Genomic DNA, 18,020 nt, shown 5'->3' on the forward strand with positions numbered 1-18,020 from the left:
CATCGTCGGCGTGGAAGTTCTCAATTTGCCAAGAAACCTTTTGTTTATCGGTAGAAAGTTCTTGCGCGTTTGCTTCGGAAGAGCGTTTTTGTCGAGGTCAGCAGACCGTCCGCTGCGTTCTTCTTTTTGAGAAACGACCTTCGCTAGCCTTGTTTTTGTCCTGCGAAACCATCAGAACTTGTTGATTTGGTCCTCGTCTCTGCTGCTGTCTTCACGTGTGTCATTTTTAATGACTTGTTTGGCGTTTGCGCAACTCAATTAAACGAATCAATGGGAGGTCAGAGGTCATCTGAATGTATTTGTTATCAGCAAATATGCAATTTGTATGGATTTGTTGCTATTGACGGCAAATGTGCATTCGGCGGCAGCGGCGGCGGCGCACGTGTTGTTTTCTTGCTGCCCTCCATGTTTTTTTTCCCCTCGTTGACCCTCTGGAAGCGTTTCGTAAACAGACGAGCCGCCGAGCGAGCGCCGCTTCACGTCAAAAGATTATGAATCGATAAGGACATTAATTAACAGCGAGTTGATCGGATGAATGATGTCAACGGCGTCGTCCTTCCCGCCTTTCACGCTTCTCCTCACACGGCTGACGTGGAGGTCAATTGTGAAAAAGTCAATCGAGATGACGTCCAACTTTTTTGCTGGCTCATTTTTTCCCTTATAAACATCGCATCCAATCTCTTTGGCCTTGCGTGTTTGTTAAGCAGCACATCAAGAAGGTCACGCAAGATTCGCCACACTGAAAGTTTTCAACTTTTTAATTACTAGTGGGATAAAGAGAGAACCAGTACATGGACTTGAACCTTGTCAAGGCTGCGGCGCTCTGACGGCTTTCAACAGTGGCAGCTAACTGTCATTGGCTGTGTTGCCAACGGGTGGGGGCGGGGGGTTGGGGGGGGGGGCTTTTTTGAGCACGCGGCTCTGCTGCTCAGCAGGCGATAAAAGCTCAGGCATGCGCGAAAGGAGCGCACCAAGGGGGCGGAGCCGCCGCCACACCTGCGTCCTCTCGCCGAGGCTGCGCGCCCTCGACTCGACCCGCTGAGCCGGCGCCTCTCGTCGGCCTTAGCGACCACGCGACCCCCAGGACGGAGCTCGCCGCGCGCATCTCCCGCGTCTCCTTCTCCTCCAGATGGCTTGAGAGCGCAGCGGGTCCGAACTCGGCGGCATGATCGACTCGAACGTGAGCCTGAGCTGCGCGCACTACCAGGCGGGAGGAGGCGCCTCTTCTGCCGCCGCCACGGCCAAGTACGAGGCGGCGTCTGTCTCGCCGTCGCTCAGCCCGACGGGTCACCTGCTGGTGGCGGCGTGCCTGGGCGTGATCGGCACGCTGGGCTTCGCGTGCAACTTGGCGGTGCTGGCCATGTTCTGGCGCTTCCGGGCTCTGCGCACGCCCATCAACCTGCTGCTGGTCAGCATCTCGCTCAGCGACCTTCTGGTCAGCGTGCTCGGGACGCCCTTCAGCTTCGCCGCCAGCATCCGCGGACGTTGGCTGATCGGCCGCGCGGGATGCGTCTGGTACGGCTTCGTCAACGCCTGCCTGGGTGAGTGCAGCTCGTGCTCAAAAGTCACCTTTGAACTTTGCTCCTTGCAGCCTGGAGTGCAGGGAGAGCCTCGGTTTCCTTCCCCAATACTTGACTCGCCCTCTGCGTATTTGAGTTGACGTCGGCGAGTTGCCGTGAGTCGGCGCGCTAAAAGGACGCGCTAACATCTTCGGCCGGCGTGTCACGTGACGGAAGTCAAAGTACTGACACTTGAGGGAGAAAGTCAATGCCGGGAAATTCTAGATAATCAAAATAAGAACAGGAAAGGAATGCATGAACATGCGCAATGACTTTTTGGGAGCTGAAAAGCTCATGAAGTCAAATTTAAAAAGAAAAAAAAGAAAGAAAAAAAGAGTGTTTGTGTGGACATGATGTAAACCGTGAGGATGGCAGACGCTTATTGTTGGGAAAATTGCTGCCAGCACGCCGCTTGTTGAATCTCGGCATGCACTTCCTCCTCTTGGACACAAAAGTGTGCGAAGTTGCTGACTTTCTTCCTGGTTGCAGCAAGTCACGCTCTTGTTTGCGACTTGTCCAAATGAGAAGCAAGTGACCGGCTAATTGAAAGCCACGCACAACTTTTGCGGGATGTGCCGCAGACATGAAGAAGAAGAAAGAGTGAAAGAGTGGAAGAGTGGAAGAGTGGAAGAGTGGAAGAGTGGAAGAGTGGGGAGGTGCGACAGGAAGTAAAGCCTGCGATGAGGGAAGACAATTGGCCACAGATTGGATGTCGGCCCGGCCCGCTTCGTTTAGTTCCTCAAGAGGGACAAGAAGAATTGAGCTCGAGGTGGAAAGCCCATTAAAAGCCCGGCCAAGGGTCAGAACGATCGCGTTTGAGCCGGCGCCAGCACCCGCCACGCAAACCACTAGAGGTGCCGTGGGAGGAAAACTAAATGGAGGTCATTAGTACACGTCGGCCCACAGCTCAACTTGGAGACTTTTCAGCTTTTGAAAAGTGGAGACTGAGCCACGTGCTGCGGCACCCTGAATGCACAAAAGTGCACGTTGTTTGATTGCAACTGCACGTTTGGATGCCGTTTGAAGCGGAACCAAGTCAACAAAAGTGCTTCCAGCGGTCGGGAAGCATCTGGATTATTGATGTCCGGCGGAAAACAGCTGGGTCAAAAATAGCCCAAATTGGGCCAAACCAGCACAACAGTACGGTTGAATGCTAAAAAAAAATGAAAAGAAATAAATAAATACAATAAAAAAGGGAGGGGGGCTTATTTTTGTAACAACCCACAAAGTTGGGTTGTTTTGTGGGTTATTTGAAAAAGTCGCGTCTGTCCATTTTGGACCCAATTTGGGCTATTTTGGATTCAAATGAAAAGCAGCGAAAGCGTTGAAGAAACGGAAGCGAGATGGACGCAAAAATTCCACGCAGATGCTTGAAACCACGTTTCGAAAAAGTGTTTTGACAAAACTGCAAAGTGTTCATGAAAGAAAAAGACGCAATCAAACGTGAATCGGAATTCGAACGTCTTTGAGGAACCAATTTGCACAAATGAAACAAAAAGCCATTTTGAAAATGGCAAACGTAAAGTCGCCATCGATCGTCGGCCAATCAGGAGGCCGCGCCGCCGTCCGAGTGCAGTGGAGTCTCCCGGACGAGCTCGTTAGCGCTGATTGGTCCTGATGTTGTCGCCTGGCAACGCCAATTGAACAATTAGCAGCAGGAAGGAGAACGTTGATTTTGTTGATCAAGGCGAGCCCGCCATCTTCACGCTCGATCTTATTCCGCCGTTTTTTGCCGTCATCTCTTTTCATGGTTGCAAACGTGTCCCAATCCCGCGCGGCGCTGCCCTCCCTCTTTTTCCCGCAGGCATCGTGTCGCTGATCTCGCTGGCCGTGCTGTCGTACGAGCGCTACTGCACCATGACGGTGCCCAACATGGCGGACGGCCGCGACTTCCGTCCGGCGCTGGCCGGCATCTGCTTCTCCTGGTTCTACTCCATGGCTTGGACGCTGCCGCCCTTGCTGGGCTGGAGCCGCTACGGGCCCGAGGGTCCCGGGACCACCTGCTCGGTGGACTGGCGCTCGCAGACGGCCAACAACGTCTCCTACGTGGTCTGCCTGTTCGCCTTCTGCCTGCTGCTGCCCTTCGCCGTCATCGTCTTCTCCTACGGCAAGCTGCTGCACGCCATCCGACAGGTGAGCTTTGACAAAACCTTCTCGGACTTTCTATCCAAGGTGCGGCGGCGGGAAGCGTCCTGTTGACGAGGGAGCGGGCCTGTGATCGGCTCTCGCCTTGCGGTCTCAATGCCGTCTAAAGCGTCCGTGGAGAAGAAGACGCTCAAAGTTCACAAGGGAAAATGATCTTAACCAAATCAGTTTAACTTGGTCTCATCAGACCACACGCAGGACCAAAATGTCAGCTACGGGCAGTATCATTAGATTCAACAATCCAACAGATGAATGATTTTTTCCATTATTATTCAGCTTACACAAAATACTTGATTCTCATGCAAAATGCTCAAATTGTTTTTCTTTGTTAGTTTTTGGGGTCCAATTTAAAAAGAAAATGCCAAAGATGCTTGCTGGCCGAATGACGTCATGTTGGCCATCTTGAAGTCGATCTCGCATTCTTTTTAGCGAGACGTGCTAATCCCTGCTGGCTAAGCTTGTGTTGGCTTGACAAAGATTTTTGCTCGAAGCGGATGACAGACTTTGCTTTGATCTTTGGCAGTCGACCACCCTTGGAAATGCTCCTCCTCCTCCTCCTCCTCCTCCTCTTCCTCCTCCTCCTCCTCCTCCTCCTCCTCCTCCTCCTCCTCCTCTTCCTCTTCCTCTTCCTCCTGCTCCTGCTCCTCCTCCTCCTCCTCCTCTTCCTCCTCCTCCTCCTCCTCCTCCTCCTCCTCCTCCTCCTCCTCTTCCTCTTCCTCCTGCTCCTCCTCCTCCTCCTCCTCCTCCTCCTCCTCCTCCTCCTCCTCCTCTTCCTCCTCCTCTTCCTCCTCCTCTTCCTCTTCCTCTTCCTCTTCCTCCTCCTCTTCCTCCTGCTCCTCTTCCTCTTCATCCTGCTCCTCCTCCTCCTCCTCTGTTTCTTCTTCTTCTTGCTTTAATGAAAGCAGCGCATGCAGCAGCAAATGATCTTTAAGCAGATGAATGTTTGGACAGGAAGTCGGATGCGCTCGACGTCGGGCCCAAACTTCAACTGAAGGAACGTCAGCTGCTCTGCGACTTTCTCGTGACCGACACAACAATGAAAAGTAGAAACAAAACGATATCTGGAAGTTGATGTATGAGAGCAAAAAATAAAGCTAAAAATCATAGCAGGGCATCTTCATTGCTGATTCTTTTTTGCACGATTGGGTTTGGACTTCGCTACCAGCGGTTCTCAGTACGTCTGATAATTGACCCAAATAAGACACAAACTGGTTTTATAATGAAGCGCTCGCGTGATGAGCTGTAAATCTGGTTTGTGTCCGTCCACAATTGAATTATTGACTGCATTAGGCGCGTATGTGGAACGCATCAAGTCAAGTCAATGATTTCCGCTCGGCTATATTTACGGCAGAATATGACGTAACGCTTGTAAATTCCAAGCAATTGCGGATTACTGCTAACCGTTTTGGGGCGTTGATGTTAATTTGCGTGAAATGCTGGCGCCGTTTTAAAGCCCGCAGGCTCATTAATGCTAACGCGCAGCATGTGGTGTATTGCACGTCAACAAGAAGACGATTCCAAGTGGATCAGATAAGCGGCAGCCTGTGGAGCAAACAGGAGCAGATTCCAGATTTCTGCTGGCGATAAAAACTTTTCTGGGTCGAGTCGCACAATTACAGGCTTGCGTTTGACACCTTTTCTTTGCCCACTGACTGCTCATCACAAAACGTCCGGGGAAGACCATCCAACTGCTCGCGAGTCGTCGTTTTGCATCGAGCGCTTCGTTTGCCGGCTCGTGTGCCTCAAATGCAGCTTTCTCCGCAGACGTTTGCATTTTTGCTTTCGTAATATAAAATGCTTTTAGTTTTTCGGTATTTTTCTGTATTTTGTCGTCAGTGTGTCGCCAGGGAGCGCGTTGACAGCTCGACGTCATCAAATGTCGTTCAAATGGAAGCGGAGGCGTCAATTGCTTCATTTGGCTGACGTCCAAATTAGACGGGAAGAAAAACGCATCCAGATGAAGCGAGGAGAGGAAAAACAAGCCTTGACGGAATCTTGTGGCCTTTGAGGCTCATTCGACGCCAATTTTGTTGATTTAAAAAAAAGGGCACATTATTGTTAAAAAAAAGCTCACGCTAAAAAAACCTTTTTGTGCAGAAAAAGATTTGTTTGCGCTTGCAGGTGCGCAGCAGCAGCTCGGTGGTGACGCGGCGGCGGGAGCAGCGGGTTCTGGTCATGGTGGTCACCATGGTGGTCTGCTACCTGGTCTGCTGGCTGCCGTACGGCGTGGTGGCCCTGATGGCCACCTTCGGCCCCGGAGACCCGCTCAGCCCCGAGGCCAGCATCGTACCCTCGCTGCTGGCCAAGTCCTCCACCGTGGTCAACCCCTTCATCTACATCTTCATGAACAAGCAGGTGGGCGTGGCAACAACTCTTGCCGCCTTTTACGGATCAAATTAGACCCGTTTTTGGGCCACCAAAAATGCCAAACTATCATTTTTCCGTCCAAGTGCCACAAAGTTTGTGTCCACTGAAGATGTTCCAGCTCAAATTTGAAATCCATTTTCCGTTGAAAAGAGTTCAAGAGGGATCTTGAAAAAGAAAAAACTGTCTGCGTTTCCACCACATTTGAACCGTGAAACATGCACGTCTTTAGAAGGTCATAGGTCAAATGTTGAAACGGTGACATCCGTGTATCAAGTGTTATTTGAAGACCAAAGTGTGTCCGTGACTTTTCTTCTCATCTCCAAAGCCAGACGACACGGCAGAAGGCTGACCTTTCTGACCTTCGGGTCGGCCGTTATTTCATCCGTCTGTGTCTTTTGTCCCTTCACTTGATTTGGACGACGTTTGATGAAAAGCCGCCGTAACTGCGCGGCGCTTTCAGTCTTCAGTTCCTCCCAGCCCATCCAATATGTCCGCCGTGTGTTGAGGCGAGTTGAAGACTTCAAGCGCCGCACGGAACGACCTCGACCCCGTTGACGGCGACCGACCACCAAACCAAATGGACTTTTGGCGTTCCCCATAAAAGTCGGGAAGTCGTCTTTTGTTTGTGGATTGACGGCGGACGTCAAACGACGAGCCGTCACTCAAACGAGCATTCGTGCTCACCTTCACCAACGTCAACAAGAAAAACGACAACGTTGCTCGAAAGGCTCGAAAACGTCCTCTGCTGGTTTTGGCGGCTTTCTGGGGAAATGTAGTTGACTTCGAGTATACGTGTGGGACACAAAAGTATACTAAGTTCACTACGTTTATCCATGAAGACCATCGAGACGACTCCAACGCATCTTTGGATGTGATGACGACGACGACGACGATGATGATGATGATGATGATGATGATGATGACGATGATGATGATGATGACGATGATGATTTCTTGATCACGTCCTGTTGCAATTTGGACAGCTTGAGTTTGACTTCTCAGAACCAAGCAACAGAAATGTCGTCTTCTTCTTCTCGTGACTTCATCGTCATCTCCACATTTTGGCAGTTTTTCAGTGTTGTTGACTTTTCTATTGAACCCGAGCTCAAATGTCGATTGTGTGTTTTTGTGCGCGTGCAGTTCTACCGCTGTTTCCGAGCCTTCTTCCGATGTTCGGCCGTGGAAGGACGCTCCACCCTCAAGACCTTCTCCAGGGTGACCAAGACGCTGCGCGGCGTCCGTCCGGAGCTCGGCGACCACCAGGTGTCCGCCGCCGCGCCCACCTCGGCGCACGCCACGCCGACCTCGGCGAGCGCCACGCCGCAATCGCACCGTCGGTCCTCGGAGGCGGATCATCGGCCGCCCGCTCACGCGAACGGTTCGAAACCCAAAGCGACTCTGGTGGCTCATTACAGAGAGTGACGACTCTTGACGACAGACGGTCCCGGACTGCGTGGCTCCAAAAATGTCTTTCCGTGCATCCATTTTGCCGGAAGTTTTAGGATGAACCTCAAATGCACTTTCAGCTTGACACATCATTTGTGGTTTTCTCCAACTTTTCACTGTTTAGTACCTTTTTTTTTGTGCATTTTAGGTTCATTCTGAAGTTTGAAGCCGAAAGCCCAACTTTTTGTGAGTCATGGAAGAATTCCCAGAAGAAGTTGACTGAAGATTTTGGATATTTCCGCAATGCAAACGTTTCCCGGTGAAAACAAACTTTTCCGTGACGAGCATACAAAGCAGTCAGAATGCTACAAACGACGTTTTGAAATCCAAATCATCCTCACAAATCCAATGACAACCACCCTAACGCTTTCCTCACGTCCTTTTGCCGCCATTTTGACTCGCCATTGTCCATTCCTCTCCTATATTGTTGCACGCCACCGCAAAAATCTTCTTCAATCGCTAATTGAATGCGCTGAAGAAAATGTTATTACCACGTCATTGATTTCAATGGCATAAAACAGCCCCGGCTGACAGCACGCAGCCGCTTACTGAATCCTTTTTAGAGGAGAAAAAACTGCACATGACTCAGCAGGAGAAAAAGAAAAAAAGAATCAAGTTCTAAAAGCAGAACTGCGGCAAACAAACGCAGCACGACAAATCAAATCAAATGCGTCATAAAAATTGTTTTGTTGATGGTTGAGCTGAAATAGAAAACAAATCACAATATATGATTTATTTTTTTTTATGTTTTCAAATAAATGTTTGTAAATGTTAAAAGTCAACTAATCTTTGAATCCAGCCATTATGAAGAGGAGCATCTTTACGTCGTGTGGCGCCAATTTCTCATTGCAGTTTATTTTTCCGGCCGTTTTTCACAGGAGCTAAAAAGCAAAGTTTGGCCTTGCAAACGGTGGCAAACAAGTGACACTTGTCGACATGGAAGGGAAAGAGCAACACAAAAGAAGACTGCGGAATGATGCAAGTTGCAAGTTTAAGGCTGCACAACATATCAAACCCACGTCAGCGCTTTTGTGGTTCCAAAGTTAACCGTTGGACGCTTGTTGTCTTCAAGTTGTGTTGTCAACTTCCGTCTCAGAATAATCCCATTTGATGAAATGAGCCTCATTTTATAATTGCGCATTCAATAAACACTCGCCGTTGATTGTGCTTCATTCAATTGACTTGTTTTGTTTGTTTAACTTGAGCAAGAAAAGTGAGCCAGAAAACAGGAAAATAAAATCACTTTTGTGTGTTGGGTGTTTATTTTAATTTGATGATTTTTTAAAAATTAAAGATTTCCTAATTTTTTTTTTAAACATCTTAGATTTAATAATAATAATAATAATAATAATAATAAAAGCTTTACTAAACATGTTTTTTTTTTCAAATAAATGCCTGAATGGTCATCTTAAAAAAAGAAAAAGAAATAATAAAAGCATTAATATTACATGGTCATTATTTATTCTATAATAAAAGCCTTAGTATACACGATTTTATTTTATTTTTTAATAAATGCCTACAAGGTCATGTTTTTAAAACAATTTGGCGGACTGTCTCTTTTAAAAATGCTTTACTAAATGTGGTCATTAAAAAGTCAGTTACTATAAATGGTTATATAAAAAAAAGCCTTACTATACACGGTCTTCAAAATAAATAAATAATAAAATAAATGTTTTACTATACATAATCTTATCTTAATTTTATGTTTTGTCTAGTTTTTAATAAAAGACTTCCTTTAAACATGTCATTGTACATTGTCATTTTAAAAAACGCTTTACTATACACGGTCATTTAAAAAAATAAAATAATATTATATACATGGTCGTTATTTTTAAATAAATAAATGCCTCGATACCTGGTCTTTAAAAAATATATATATGTATTTTAATTATTTATTTAAGTTTTACTATAATTAGTTGGTTTTAAAAAACAACAACCTTCGAACTATGCATTATATAAAAACGCCAGTTCTTCTTCTTTTTTTTTTTTAATAAAATCTTTACTATCATTTACAAAAAATCAGCGTTGCTATACATGGTTGTGGTTTTTTTTTAGAAAAACCCCACCCGACTCAAAAATTCGAGACGGTCAATTGCTGCACTACGAATGCGGTTTGTGTCACACAATTATGCCGCTTCTGATATGACACACGCGCACGCACGCGCACGCACACACGCGCTGCGTACCGTTCGTTAATTCAGTAAAGACTTCATCACGCTGCGGGAAAACAAACAAGGATTTCAAAGAAGACGAATATTGGATGAGCAAAGCGAGCGACGTCACGTGCCCCCCTTTTGAGTTTGATGGATGAGCGACGAAGGCGACAAAAACGCGGCTCGGCATCACGAAGAGCACACAAAGTGTGCGCGTGTGTGAGTGTGAGCGCGTGTGTGTTGCCACGGCAACCCGAGGCGGCTGTTTCCGCTTGGCCGGACTGAGACTCGGCCCGATTGACACGAGTGACTGAATGTGGACAAAAAGAGTCCAAGCGGCGTCTGCACCTCAAGACGCGTCTTCAACAACACGTTTTGGGTTAGAAATTAGAAAAATAAAATATCATGCAGAAATATGCCAAATGCGAAAAGAAAGGTGGTATAGTAAGGAAACCAAAAGAAAAATACTTTCCTAAACTTAGGGAAGCGTCTACAAGTCCAATTTAGCTGTCATCTTTTCATGATGTTTTGCTGCCCTGGCAAAATCCTTTCGCTCTCCAACTTGACGCCAAGTTTCATTTTTCTCATTTCAGGCTGCAGAGAAAGTGCAGACATCCTCACTAACTCAATGACACGCAATGAGGACACGCACGCAGGCACGCACGCACGCACGCGCACACGAGGAAGAGTTTAAGCTTGTCAAGCATACATACATAAATCTCAGTGTTGAAAAAAAACAAAAAACATAATCCTGTCATAAGAAGATAAAACTGAGTTTATGATTTAATTTCTGAATCATTTCAAGTACCAAATTTTACAGATCAGACTTCAGTAGTGTTTAGTTTTTTCATCTTTATTGAATCTTTTCAGTTGTCCAGTGAGGATGTTTGTGTTTTCAAGTCCATCAACAAGCCGGCGCGTGTTTGCGCTTCACTTCTTGCGGTAGTCGTCCTGCTCGTGGAACTGGTCGCTGTAGCTCCTCAGAATGTCCTGGAGGCGGGGCATTCCCTGAGGGGGCGGCGGCGGCAGGTTGGACAGGTGAGTCTCCTCCTGGCCGCTCTGGTAGGGCTCGGCTTCGTAAGGGTCCGGTTCCGTCGCCTCCGGCTGGGCCTCGTGGCGCTCGGCTGGGGCCTCGTGGCGAGGCTGCTCGGGTTCGACGCGCCGCAAGCGGCAGTCGCGGTCGAACTCGGGGTCGCAGTGCGGGTTGGGGGGCTCCAGGACGCCGTTGCGGGTGCCGTCGGCGTTCAGGTGGGGCTCATAGGCCTCGGCGGGGTAGGCCAGGCGGCGGTGGGCGCCCGATCGAGGCTCGGCCGTCTGCAGCGGGAAGCACTCTCGGTCGTACCCGATGAAGCAGTCGTAGCCCTCTTTGGTTTTTCCCGGGGGGCCCAGCGGGTGGCGCTCCTCCCTGGTAGGCTCCTCGTAGGTGGGCTGAGAGAACGGGTGGTGTTGGCGGGCCCCGTGGCGATGCATGGCGGCGTCTCTCATGGCGGAGAACGGATCATTGGGGCTGGACTCGGACGAGGCTTCTGTGCGGGGCGCGTACGGGTCGCTGGCCTGACCCTGCGCCATGAAGCGGCGCAGGATCGCAAACGGGTCGTTAGCGGGCGGCGTGGCCGGGGCGCTGGCCTGCCGGTACATGGCGTACGGGTCGGCCACTCTGTTAGCATTAGCATTAGCATCTCTATACATGCCGTAGGGGTCGCTGTAGTGATCGGCGGCGGGAGGGGGGGCGCGGATGGCGGCCGCCTCCTCGCTTGCCTCCTGTTTGTACGCCTCTGGGGGCGTGGCGTATTTGCTGGCGGTGAGGGGGTTGCAACCCTCGTCAAAGAGGGGGTTGCACGACCCTGGGCCAGCCGGGGAAGGGGGCTTGGGGGCCTGGAAGGAAAAAAGCCATTTGCATAAGACTTCTGCCAGTGGTGGGACGCAACCAAATACAAATTTCGTGTATAATACGCACGGCAAAAATCAGCTGACTGTAATTGATTAAGTAACTGTAGTTGAGTATACGTAGTTGTCGGGACTAAAACTCACCATTCGGGAGGCGGCATGGTTGCAGTACGGGTCCCTGAGCGGGTCACAGTTGGGGTACTGCAGGTAGAGGCCGGAGGGGCCCTTCTGCACCAACTGGGTCGGCTGGGTCCCGGCAGCGGGCGGGTAACCGTGGGCGGCCCTCAGGTGGTACTGCAGACACTCGACGTCCTCGGCGCCGCACACGCGCAGCAGCTCGGCCTTTTGCTCCTGAAATCACAAACATTTGCAAAAACATTTGCAAAAACATTTGCAAAAACATTTGCAAACATTTGCAAACATTGCGCTTCGGCCCAACCACGCTCGGCAAACTCGGACAAGTCAAGTAAATGTTGCGCTCCGTCGTCATACCTTGGAGAGGAAAGAAACTGCCGACGGCGCGTAGTAGTGGTAACCAGACTGAGGATCTTTTGCTGAGGCGGCGGAGCGTACAAAAAGGGGGGCAGGGGACTTGACCGGGGCCGGGGCGGCGGCGGCGGCGGCAGGCAGCACCAAGGGCAGGTATGGACTCTTCCCGGCCACCAGGGCGGCGTACAGGCAGTAGGCGTCCTTGGTGGGGTCGCAGGCTTTGAGCGGCGCCGGCTTGGGGGGTTCGGGCTTGGGCCTGGCGGTGTAGGACGCCACGCAGTCGGGATCGTCCGAGTCGGCGCACGACTTGTAGATCTCCCCCAGGTGGCGCAGGTAAGCCTTGTAAGAGCGACGGCCTTCGGCGCGGTTTTTGTTCTGGAGGTAAGTCAGGTAGATGCGGTCCAGCTCCTGAACCTGAGGACGGGAGAGGGGGTGGGGGTAGCATTCAGATGATGCTGTGAAACGGAACTTTGAGCCTTTTGAATCTGCCAAACAATCCCTGATGAATGAAATACTGAAAGCGGGGTCACCATTTGTTATGATCCAGTACCACACATTTGTCACGTACGGTTGAGCTGTATTTGCCTTTTCTGTACATTTCCGTTGATATTTTTTGGATGCGAACTGAGGGTGAAAAGTGATTATTGAGCGCAGACTCACGGCCTCCTGGTTGCCGTTGTCGGTGAAGTACTTGTACCAGCTCCAGAAGTCCGAGTGCTGCTTGTACCAGCTGATGTTCCTGCGGTTGCGGCTCAGCCGTCGGTGGGCCGCCGTCGCCTCCGCTGGGGTCCGGACGCTCGCCCCCGCTGAGGGCCAGACAAAGACGCCGTTAATCACGCCGGCCTTTTCCAAATCCACGCGGCAGACGTTTGATTGAGGAACCGCCAGACATTTGGACCTGGCTCATGAGGTTCTTAGAGCACATGACTTCTCCTTGTTCCAGTCTTACTTCTACTCCATCTGCTACGAGCACTTTTGCGACGGTTGCTGCAACTTTCCACTCGGTTTAATATCACGTTGACTTTTACCGCCACTTCTACTCTCACCACTTCATCAACTAGAACTGTTCCTACGAAAACTCTGCCTTCTTGGACTTCTATGACGTCGTCCAGTTACTTCAACGACTACTATTATTTTACGACTACTCTGACTAGCATTGCAACTACGTGCGCCGTTGAAGGGAAAAAAAACATGGTTTGATATGTCCTCATGAAACCTCTTATATAAGGATATGTTGTTGTCCTGAACTGTTGTACAAAATCCAGGTGCCCAACAATTTGTAAATAAAGGGCGGGATCAGCCTGGGAACTCTTCCTTGTTTATACTAGTTTTCCCTGCTTTGCAAAACATGCTTTCGAAAGTGTCTGAGAAAGGGCTTGGCTAGCCCGGTTTCCCACGCTAACGGATAAAAGACGGAGCGGCACGCGGTCCCGACAGAGTCAGCTGCGGAACACGTACGATTGCCCGGCCGTTTTGCAGCTCGTTCTACCCGGAACGTCGGCTCTCCGGTCTAGTGTCAAGGCTGATGATCATCAAATTATGCTGCTTAACGTTGTCGTGTATTGATTGCTGTTTGAGGGGAAAAAAGGTACAATCATTCTAGCAAATCGAGTTGTGACTGTTGCTGTTTGCGGGGAATGAAAGACACGGTTATTCTAGCAAAGCATATCAAGTCTCTGTGTATTCATTGTTGCTGCCGACCACTCACGATCCTGCATAAAAATATAACGGTGAAGTAGTGTTTTCCACAAAACAGCCGTTTTTATTTCAACTACTACTTTTTATCTTTCTTCTTCTTTTCTTTTATTTCTACCACCACCACTTCTTTGGCCACAACTTGAACTTTGACACTCCTGCTACTATTTCCACGACGACATCAACTTCTACTAGTTCTAATCTGCTTTTACTGATCCTTCAAGTAATACTACTAGTAATAGTACTCCTCTACTAGTACACTGACTTTTAATATCCCGACTATTGTTTCTACTCGATCCAAACGATTAGCATTTCAACTTGTAATTCTAAAACTTGTCCCATGGCAACATTTGTACCACGATTGCACTCATTTCATTTCTACTTGGTCTTCTACGACTCGTCCGGTTGAAGGTCTGAATGTCGGAGAGCCGTCGTGAAATCTCGTGTGGGTGTGGTTGCCTTTACCGTCTGGTTTGGTCTCGCCGGCGACGGGTCCCGCAGACACGTCGGCTGCGGGAGAGCATAAAAAAAGTCATGGCCAGCAGATTGCTTCCGCGCCACATCCGATGCCGACGGTGATGATGAGGACCACGAAGGCGCTCTAACGCTTACGGACGCACATTCTTGCCTAACGAGCCTGCCGGCAGACCTTAGTACATTTTATAGGTGGGCCTCGAACACGGGACCGCATGCTGCGCCTTCAAATCTGCTTGCGAGCTTTTCTTTCATCTCGGCAGGGAAACGGTGTTAATGCCTTCCAGAAGGGGAGGAGCAAGACGAGCGGTGCTTCGTCGGGCTGGAAAAATATTCAGCTTGGAAAAAATGAACACAACTCTGCAAAATCATTAACCTCACGTTTGCATGTTAGCTTGGAGAAAAGAAGAAATCAATATTTTTGCAACGTGTACGACAAATGTCCAAATCAACTTTTAACGTCACCATATTTGCATTTCATCTTCAACAAGAGTCTGCTGGAAAACTTTTATTCAAAGTTTATTTTTTATTTTTTTATATTGCATGTTACAGCATGTCTTTTTTTTTTTTTAGGTATAAAACCTTTATCCGGTTTTAGGTGAACACTTGAATGAGAATTTTTGGGGGTAACAAAGTTACTGATTTTAAGGCCTTATCAATCTGATGCATTATGATTAACATTAACTTCAAAAAAAAGTAAAAAAAAAAAAAAGTTGAGTGTTTTATTAGACTTTAGACCATTTTCCTTTAGGAGCAACTGAGCAGTGCTGCTCAAATGGAAAATGAAGGGGGCGTGGCTTGTAAAGCTGTCAATCACCTCCTCCCTTTGCGGATGAGAAGCAGGTGTGCGGAGGCGGGTTGCGCCGTTTTGAGCATTTATGGACAGGATGATGATGATCATTATTACGAAGACGCGACTTGAAAGGAAGAAGCCAACATCAGCTGCTCACCAGCGTCAACACCATCAATATTTCATCAGCTTGAATAATGAACTGGTTTTTGTTTTGACATCTTTTCGAACATAAGAACGACACGGATTTTGCCCTTGAGAGATTCATGAGTTGGTTCGACAGATTTCCCGTTCGCACAGAAAATCACATACGTCAATAGAAGTTCGATATTTTGGATTTCATGCGTACTGTATTATTGTTATATACATTTTTAATTAGAAATCGGATCACAATATTCTTTTTATATCTTTAACATGTATAGATATAAATATCTATTTTCAATTAACATACACAGTTTATAAATGTTTGTATTATACAACTGTAATTAAGATAAATAGTATCAAGATATATTTTGAGGCTTGAATAAATGTGAAAAACGACATTTTTAACATCCTTATGAATATTTCTTGAGCGATCGGCTGCCGTCGTCTCCATTTTGTCTTCAAGTTACAAAATGTGCTCCAAAAAACATCAACTGAACTTGAATGAGTTGAAGCAGTACTTTTTACAAGAGTATTTTGTCACCCAAGTACGTGTACTTGAGTACTTTTCCCATCTGGCTGTGCCGGTGTCGGATGTTGCAGAAGCTGCTCTGAAGGACGTTAACGGACACGTTTCAAAAGCGAGTCTGCTCAGCACGTTTGCCGGCAGCGACCGCCACTCAACTCACCGGGCAGCAGCAGCACGATGACGATGGCCAGCGTGGCGGCCAGCGTGGCGACCACCGGCGCGGCGGACGGGCCGCTCCTCCTCGGGGCAGCCATGACTCCAATGGACTCGGCTCGGGTGGTCTCGTCTCCTACCAGGGTGGGAAAGAAAGAGTCAGAAAAGGACTTGGAACCAGCGCGCAAGGCAAAAAGTTTTCTTCTCACCTGTGGCGACGACAATCAACGGGGGTCCGAGAGGGACTCTTGCGGACCACCAAATACGTGTGTGATGCACGCCTCCCGGAGACAGACTGCCGAGTCAAAGAACCCGGGACAGCTTTTAAACCGGGCCCGTCATCACACGCACACACACACACTTTGATGTGCAGCCTTTCACGGAGGGCGACCTCAACGAGGGTCCTGATTGGCCGAGGGCTTCCAAAGGCCGGGACCAATGAGAGGAAGTGTGATTAAAAGCAGGAAGAAAAGAAAAAAAAAAGCGAGGAGGGATTTTTTTTTTCTTTTTGTTTCAGGGGAATGCTGAGAGATCAGCATTCACTCCGATACTGTACATGGAACTTTTTTTTTCCAAGCATGAAGTACAAAAGGTCAAGGAATGGAAAAAAACGTCAAAGTATCCCACACCGAAATAACAAATAGGAAGGACTTTGAAATGATCTCAATCCTTGAAAATGCAGTGAGGGAAGCATGACACAAAGTTTGACAAATGGAAGATATTTTGACTCTTGGAATGCTGAGAGACAAGCATTCTCACTAAAGCTCTTTCTTGCATCAGTAAACATGTTCTCAACATGTGAGACAAAATTCAAGATAACAGGCCTGGTCATGCAAACATGTTGCGTTTCCTTCTTGTGCGAATGTCCGTCTCTCAGCATTCACTCAAAATCAAGGTTGTCATCTTAAACAGAGACAAACGCGGTATAAGTCCAAAAATATGCGCCTGCCTGCCCCATTTGACATGGAAATGTGTATATTTTGATTGTTATCGTGAATGCAGAGGTGAGCATTCACACTAATGCCGGAGTCTACTATAAACAATATTTGTATTATTGTTTGAATGATGAAAGATAAACTTTCAAACTAATACTTTGCAATAGCAGAAAAGATAGCAAATTGTGTGACTGCTGAGAGGCAAGCATTCACTCTAGTCAATCCTTCATTATGTTGTCCTATGAAAATAAAATATACTTGGCTTCTTTTTGTGCTAATGCCGAGAGATGAGCATTCACACTAATCAGATTTGTTCAGATGTCATCCGCAATGCTGACTGCAGCCACTAGGGGAGGGACATCTGAGCATTGCTCTACTTCTTTCTTTCTTTCTTGTCATCTCTCAGCATTCACACACGACTTTGGCGAGGTGCCAGAAGACACGTGACGCTAATGAGGTGCCACATAAGCACTTTTTCGAGGCCGTCAGCGAACCCGCGCGGGCACGCGCACCCATGCCGGGTGACAGCTGTTGTGCGCATGAGGAATCCGCTAATCTTCAGCTTCCTGCACACTCGCGCTGTGTTGAGGCACGTTCGGACTTTCACAGACAAACGTAAACATTTTGGTTCGGCTGTTCAAAGCAGCTGACAGCACCACATTTCCTTCAGGGAAGAACTGAAATCCTGATTTTGAAAAAAAACTAAAAAAAAGTTTTCATTGTGACGTCTGGTGTGAAGTGTTCTGTTTGCCAGGGCAAAAAAAGCTGAATGACGCAATTTTAGAATCACATGCACGTTTTTCTCCCCAGTTTGGGAGCATCCTCCCGTCGCTCGAAAACCGATGGCCCAATTTGTCTGCCGGAGAAGTCCGTTTCATTGACACGCGAATGACGTCCATCTCGCAGCATCCTCAGCATCGACGCTGCTGAGGATGCATTTCAGGAGGGAAAATGGCCTCCGGTGTAGCCCAGTTCTGTTGCGGCGGAAATTGCGTGGGGATGCTGACAGATTAAGTGGAAGAGGCCACTCAATGCTCAAGGTTTGAATTATCGCCTGTCCTTGTTTGGATGGAGTTTTGTTGCCGTGGCAACAATGCAGCCATCATGCTAACTTGCGTTCCTGTAGCGCGGGGCATTTTTCTATGCATCTAAACGATGGCGGCATTGAACCTGCCGCCCGTCCTGTCGCCGAGCGCGCGGCGGCTGTTTCAAGGCGCGGGTCGCATCCTGTATGTAATTATGTTTTGCTAACAGGTG

The 18,020-nt window shown here is 48.3% G+C and overlaps 2 protein-coding genes across 3 annotated transcripts; one reads left to right on the plus strand and one right to left on the minus strand.

Annotated features, from left to right (window-relative positions):
* Nucleotides 1-1,000: 1,000 nt before the first annotated feature.
* On the plus strand, nt 1,001-8,666 carry tmtopsb (teleost multiple tissue opsin b). The gene is made up of 4 exons (XM_077554409.1): nt 1,001-1,541; nt 3,364-3,692; nt 5,826-6,059; nt 7,212-8,666. The coding sequence occupies exons 1-4, from the start codon at nt 1,166-1,168 to the stop codon at nt 7,491-7,493; spliced, it is 1,221 nt and encodes a 406-aa protein (XP_077410535.1). The 5' UTR covers nt 1,001-1,165; the 3' UTR covers nt 7,494-8,666.
* A 1,836-nt stretch (nt 8,667-10,502) lies between these two features.
* and1 (actinodin1) lies at nt 10,503-17,975 on the minus strand. 2 transcript variants are annotated; one of them, XM_077554821.1, is made up of 7 exons: nt 16,038-17,975; nt 15,836-15,964; nt 14,207-14,251; nt 12,707-12,852; nt 12,050-12,460; nt 11,702-11,908; nt 10,503-11,545 (listed from the first exon to the last, which is right to left on the minus strand). In XM_077554821.1, exons 2-7 carry the CDS (start codon nt 15,927-15,929, stop codon nt 10,601-10,603), a joined length of 1,848 nt encoding a protein of 615 aa, XP_077410947.1. In that variant the 5' UTR covers nt 15,930-15,964; nt 16,038-17,975; the 3' UTR covers nt 10,503-10,600. The 2 variants fall into 2 exon arrangements, with proteins under 2 accessions (XP_077410947.1, XP_077410948.1); XM_077554822.1 differs by lacking the exon at nt 14,207-14,251.
* Between the last annotated feature and the right edge of the window lie 45 nt (nt 17,976-18,020).

This window comes from Vanacampus margaritifer, chromosome 20 (assembly GCF_051991255.1).
Source record: "Vanacampus margaritifer isolate UIUO_Vmar chromosome 20, RoL_Vmar_1.0, whole genome shotgun sequence".
Taxonomy (NCBI): Eukaryota; Metazoa; Chordata; class Actinopteri; order Syngnathiformes; family Syngnathidae; genus Vanacampus; species Vanacampus margaritifer.

Coding starts and splice junctions, on each gene's coding strand:
- tmtopsb (XM_077554409.1), top strand. CDS start 1,166: ATGATCGACTCGAACGTGAGCCTGAGCTGCGCGCACTACCAGGCGGGA. Junction 1,542..3,363: donor CTTCGTCAACGCCTGCCTGG/GTGAGTGCAGCT, acceptor TTTTTCCCGCAG/GCATCGTGTCGCTGATCTCG. Junction 3,693..5,825: donor TGCTGCACGCCATCCGACAG/GTGAGCTTTGAC, acceptor TTGCGCTTGCAG/GTGCGCAGCAGCAGCTCGGT.
- and1 (XM_077554821.1), bottom strand. CDS start 15,929: ATGGCTGCCCCGAGGAGGAGCGGCCCGTCCGCCGCGCCGGTGGTCGCC. Junction 14,252..15,835: donor CATCGTGCTGCTGCTGCCCG/GTGAGTTGAGTG, acceptor GCTCTCCCGCAG/CCGACGTGTCTGCGGGACCC. Junction 12,853..14,206: donor CGGCGAGACCAAACCAGACG/GTAAAGGCAACC, acceptor TCTGGCCCTCAG/CGGGGGCGAGCGTCCGGACC.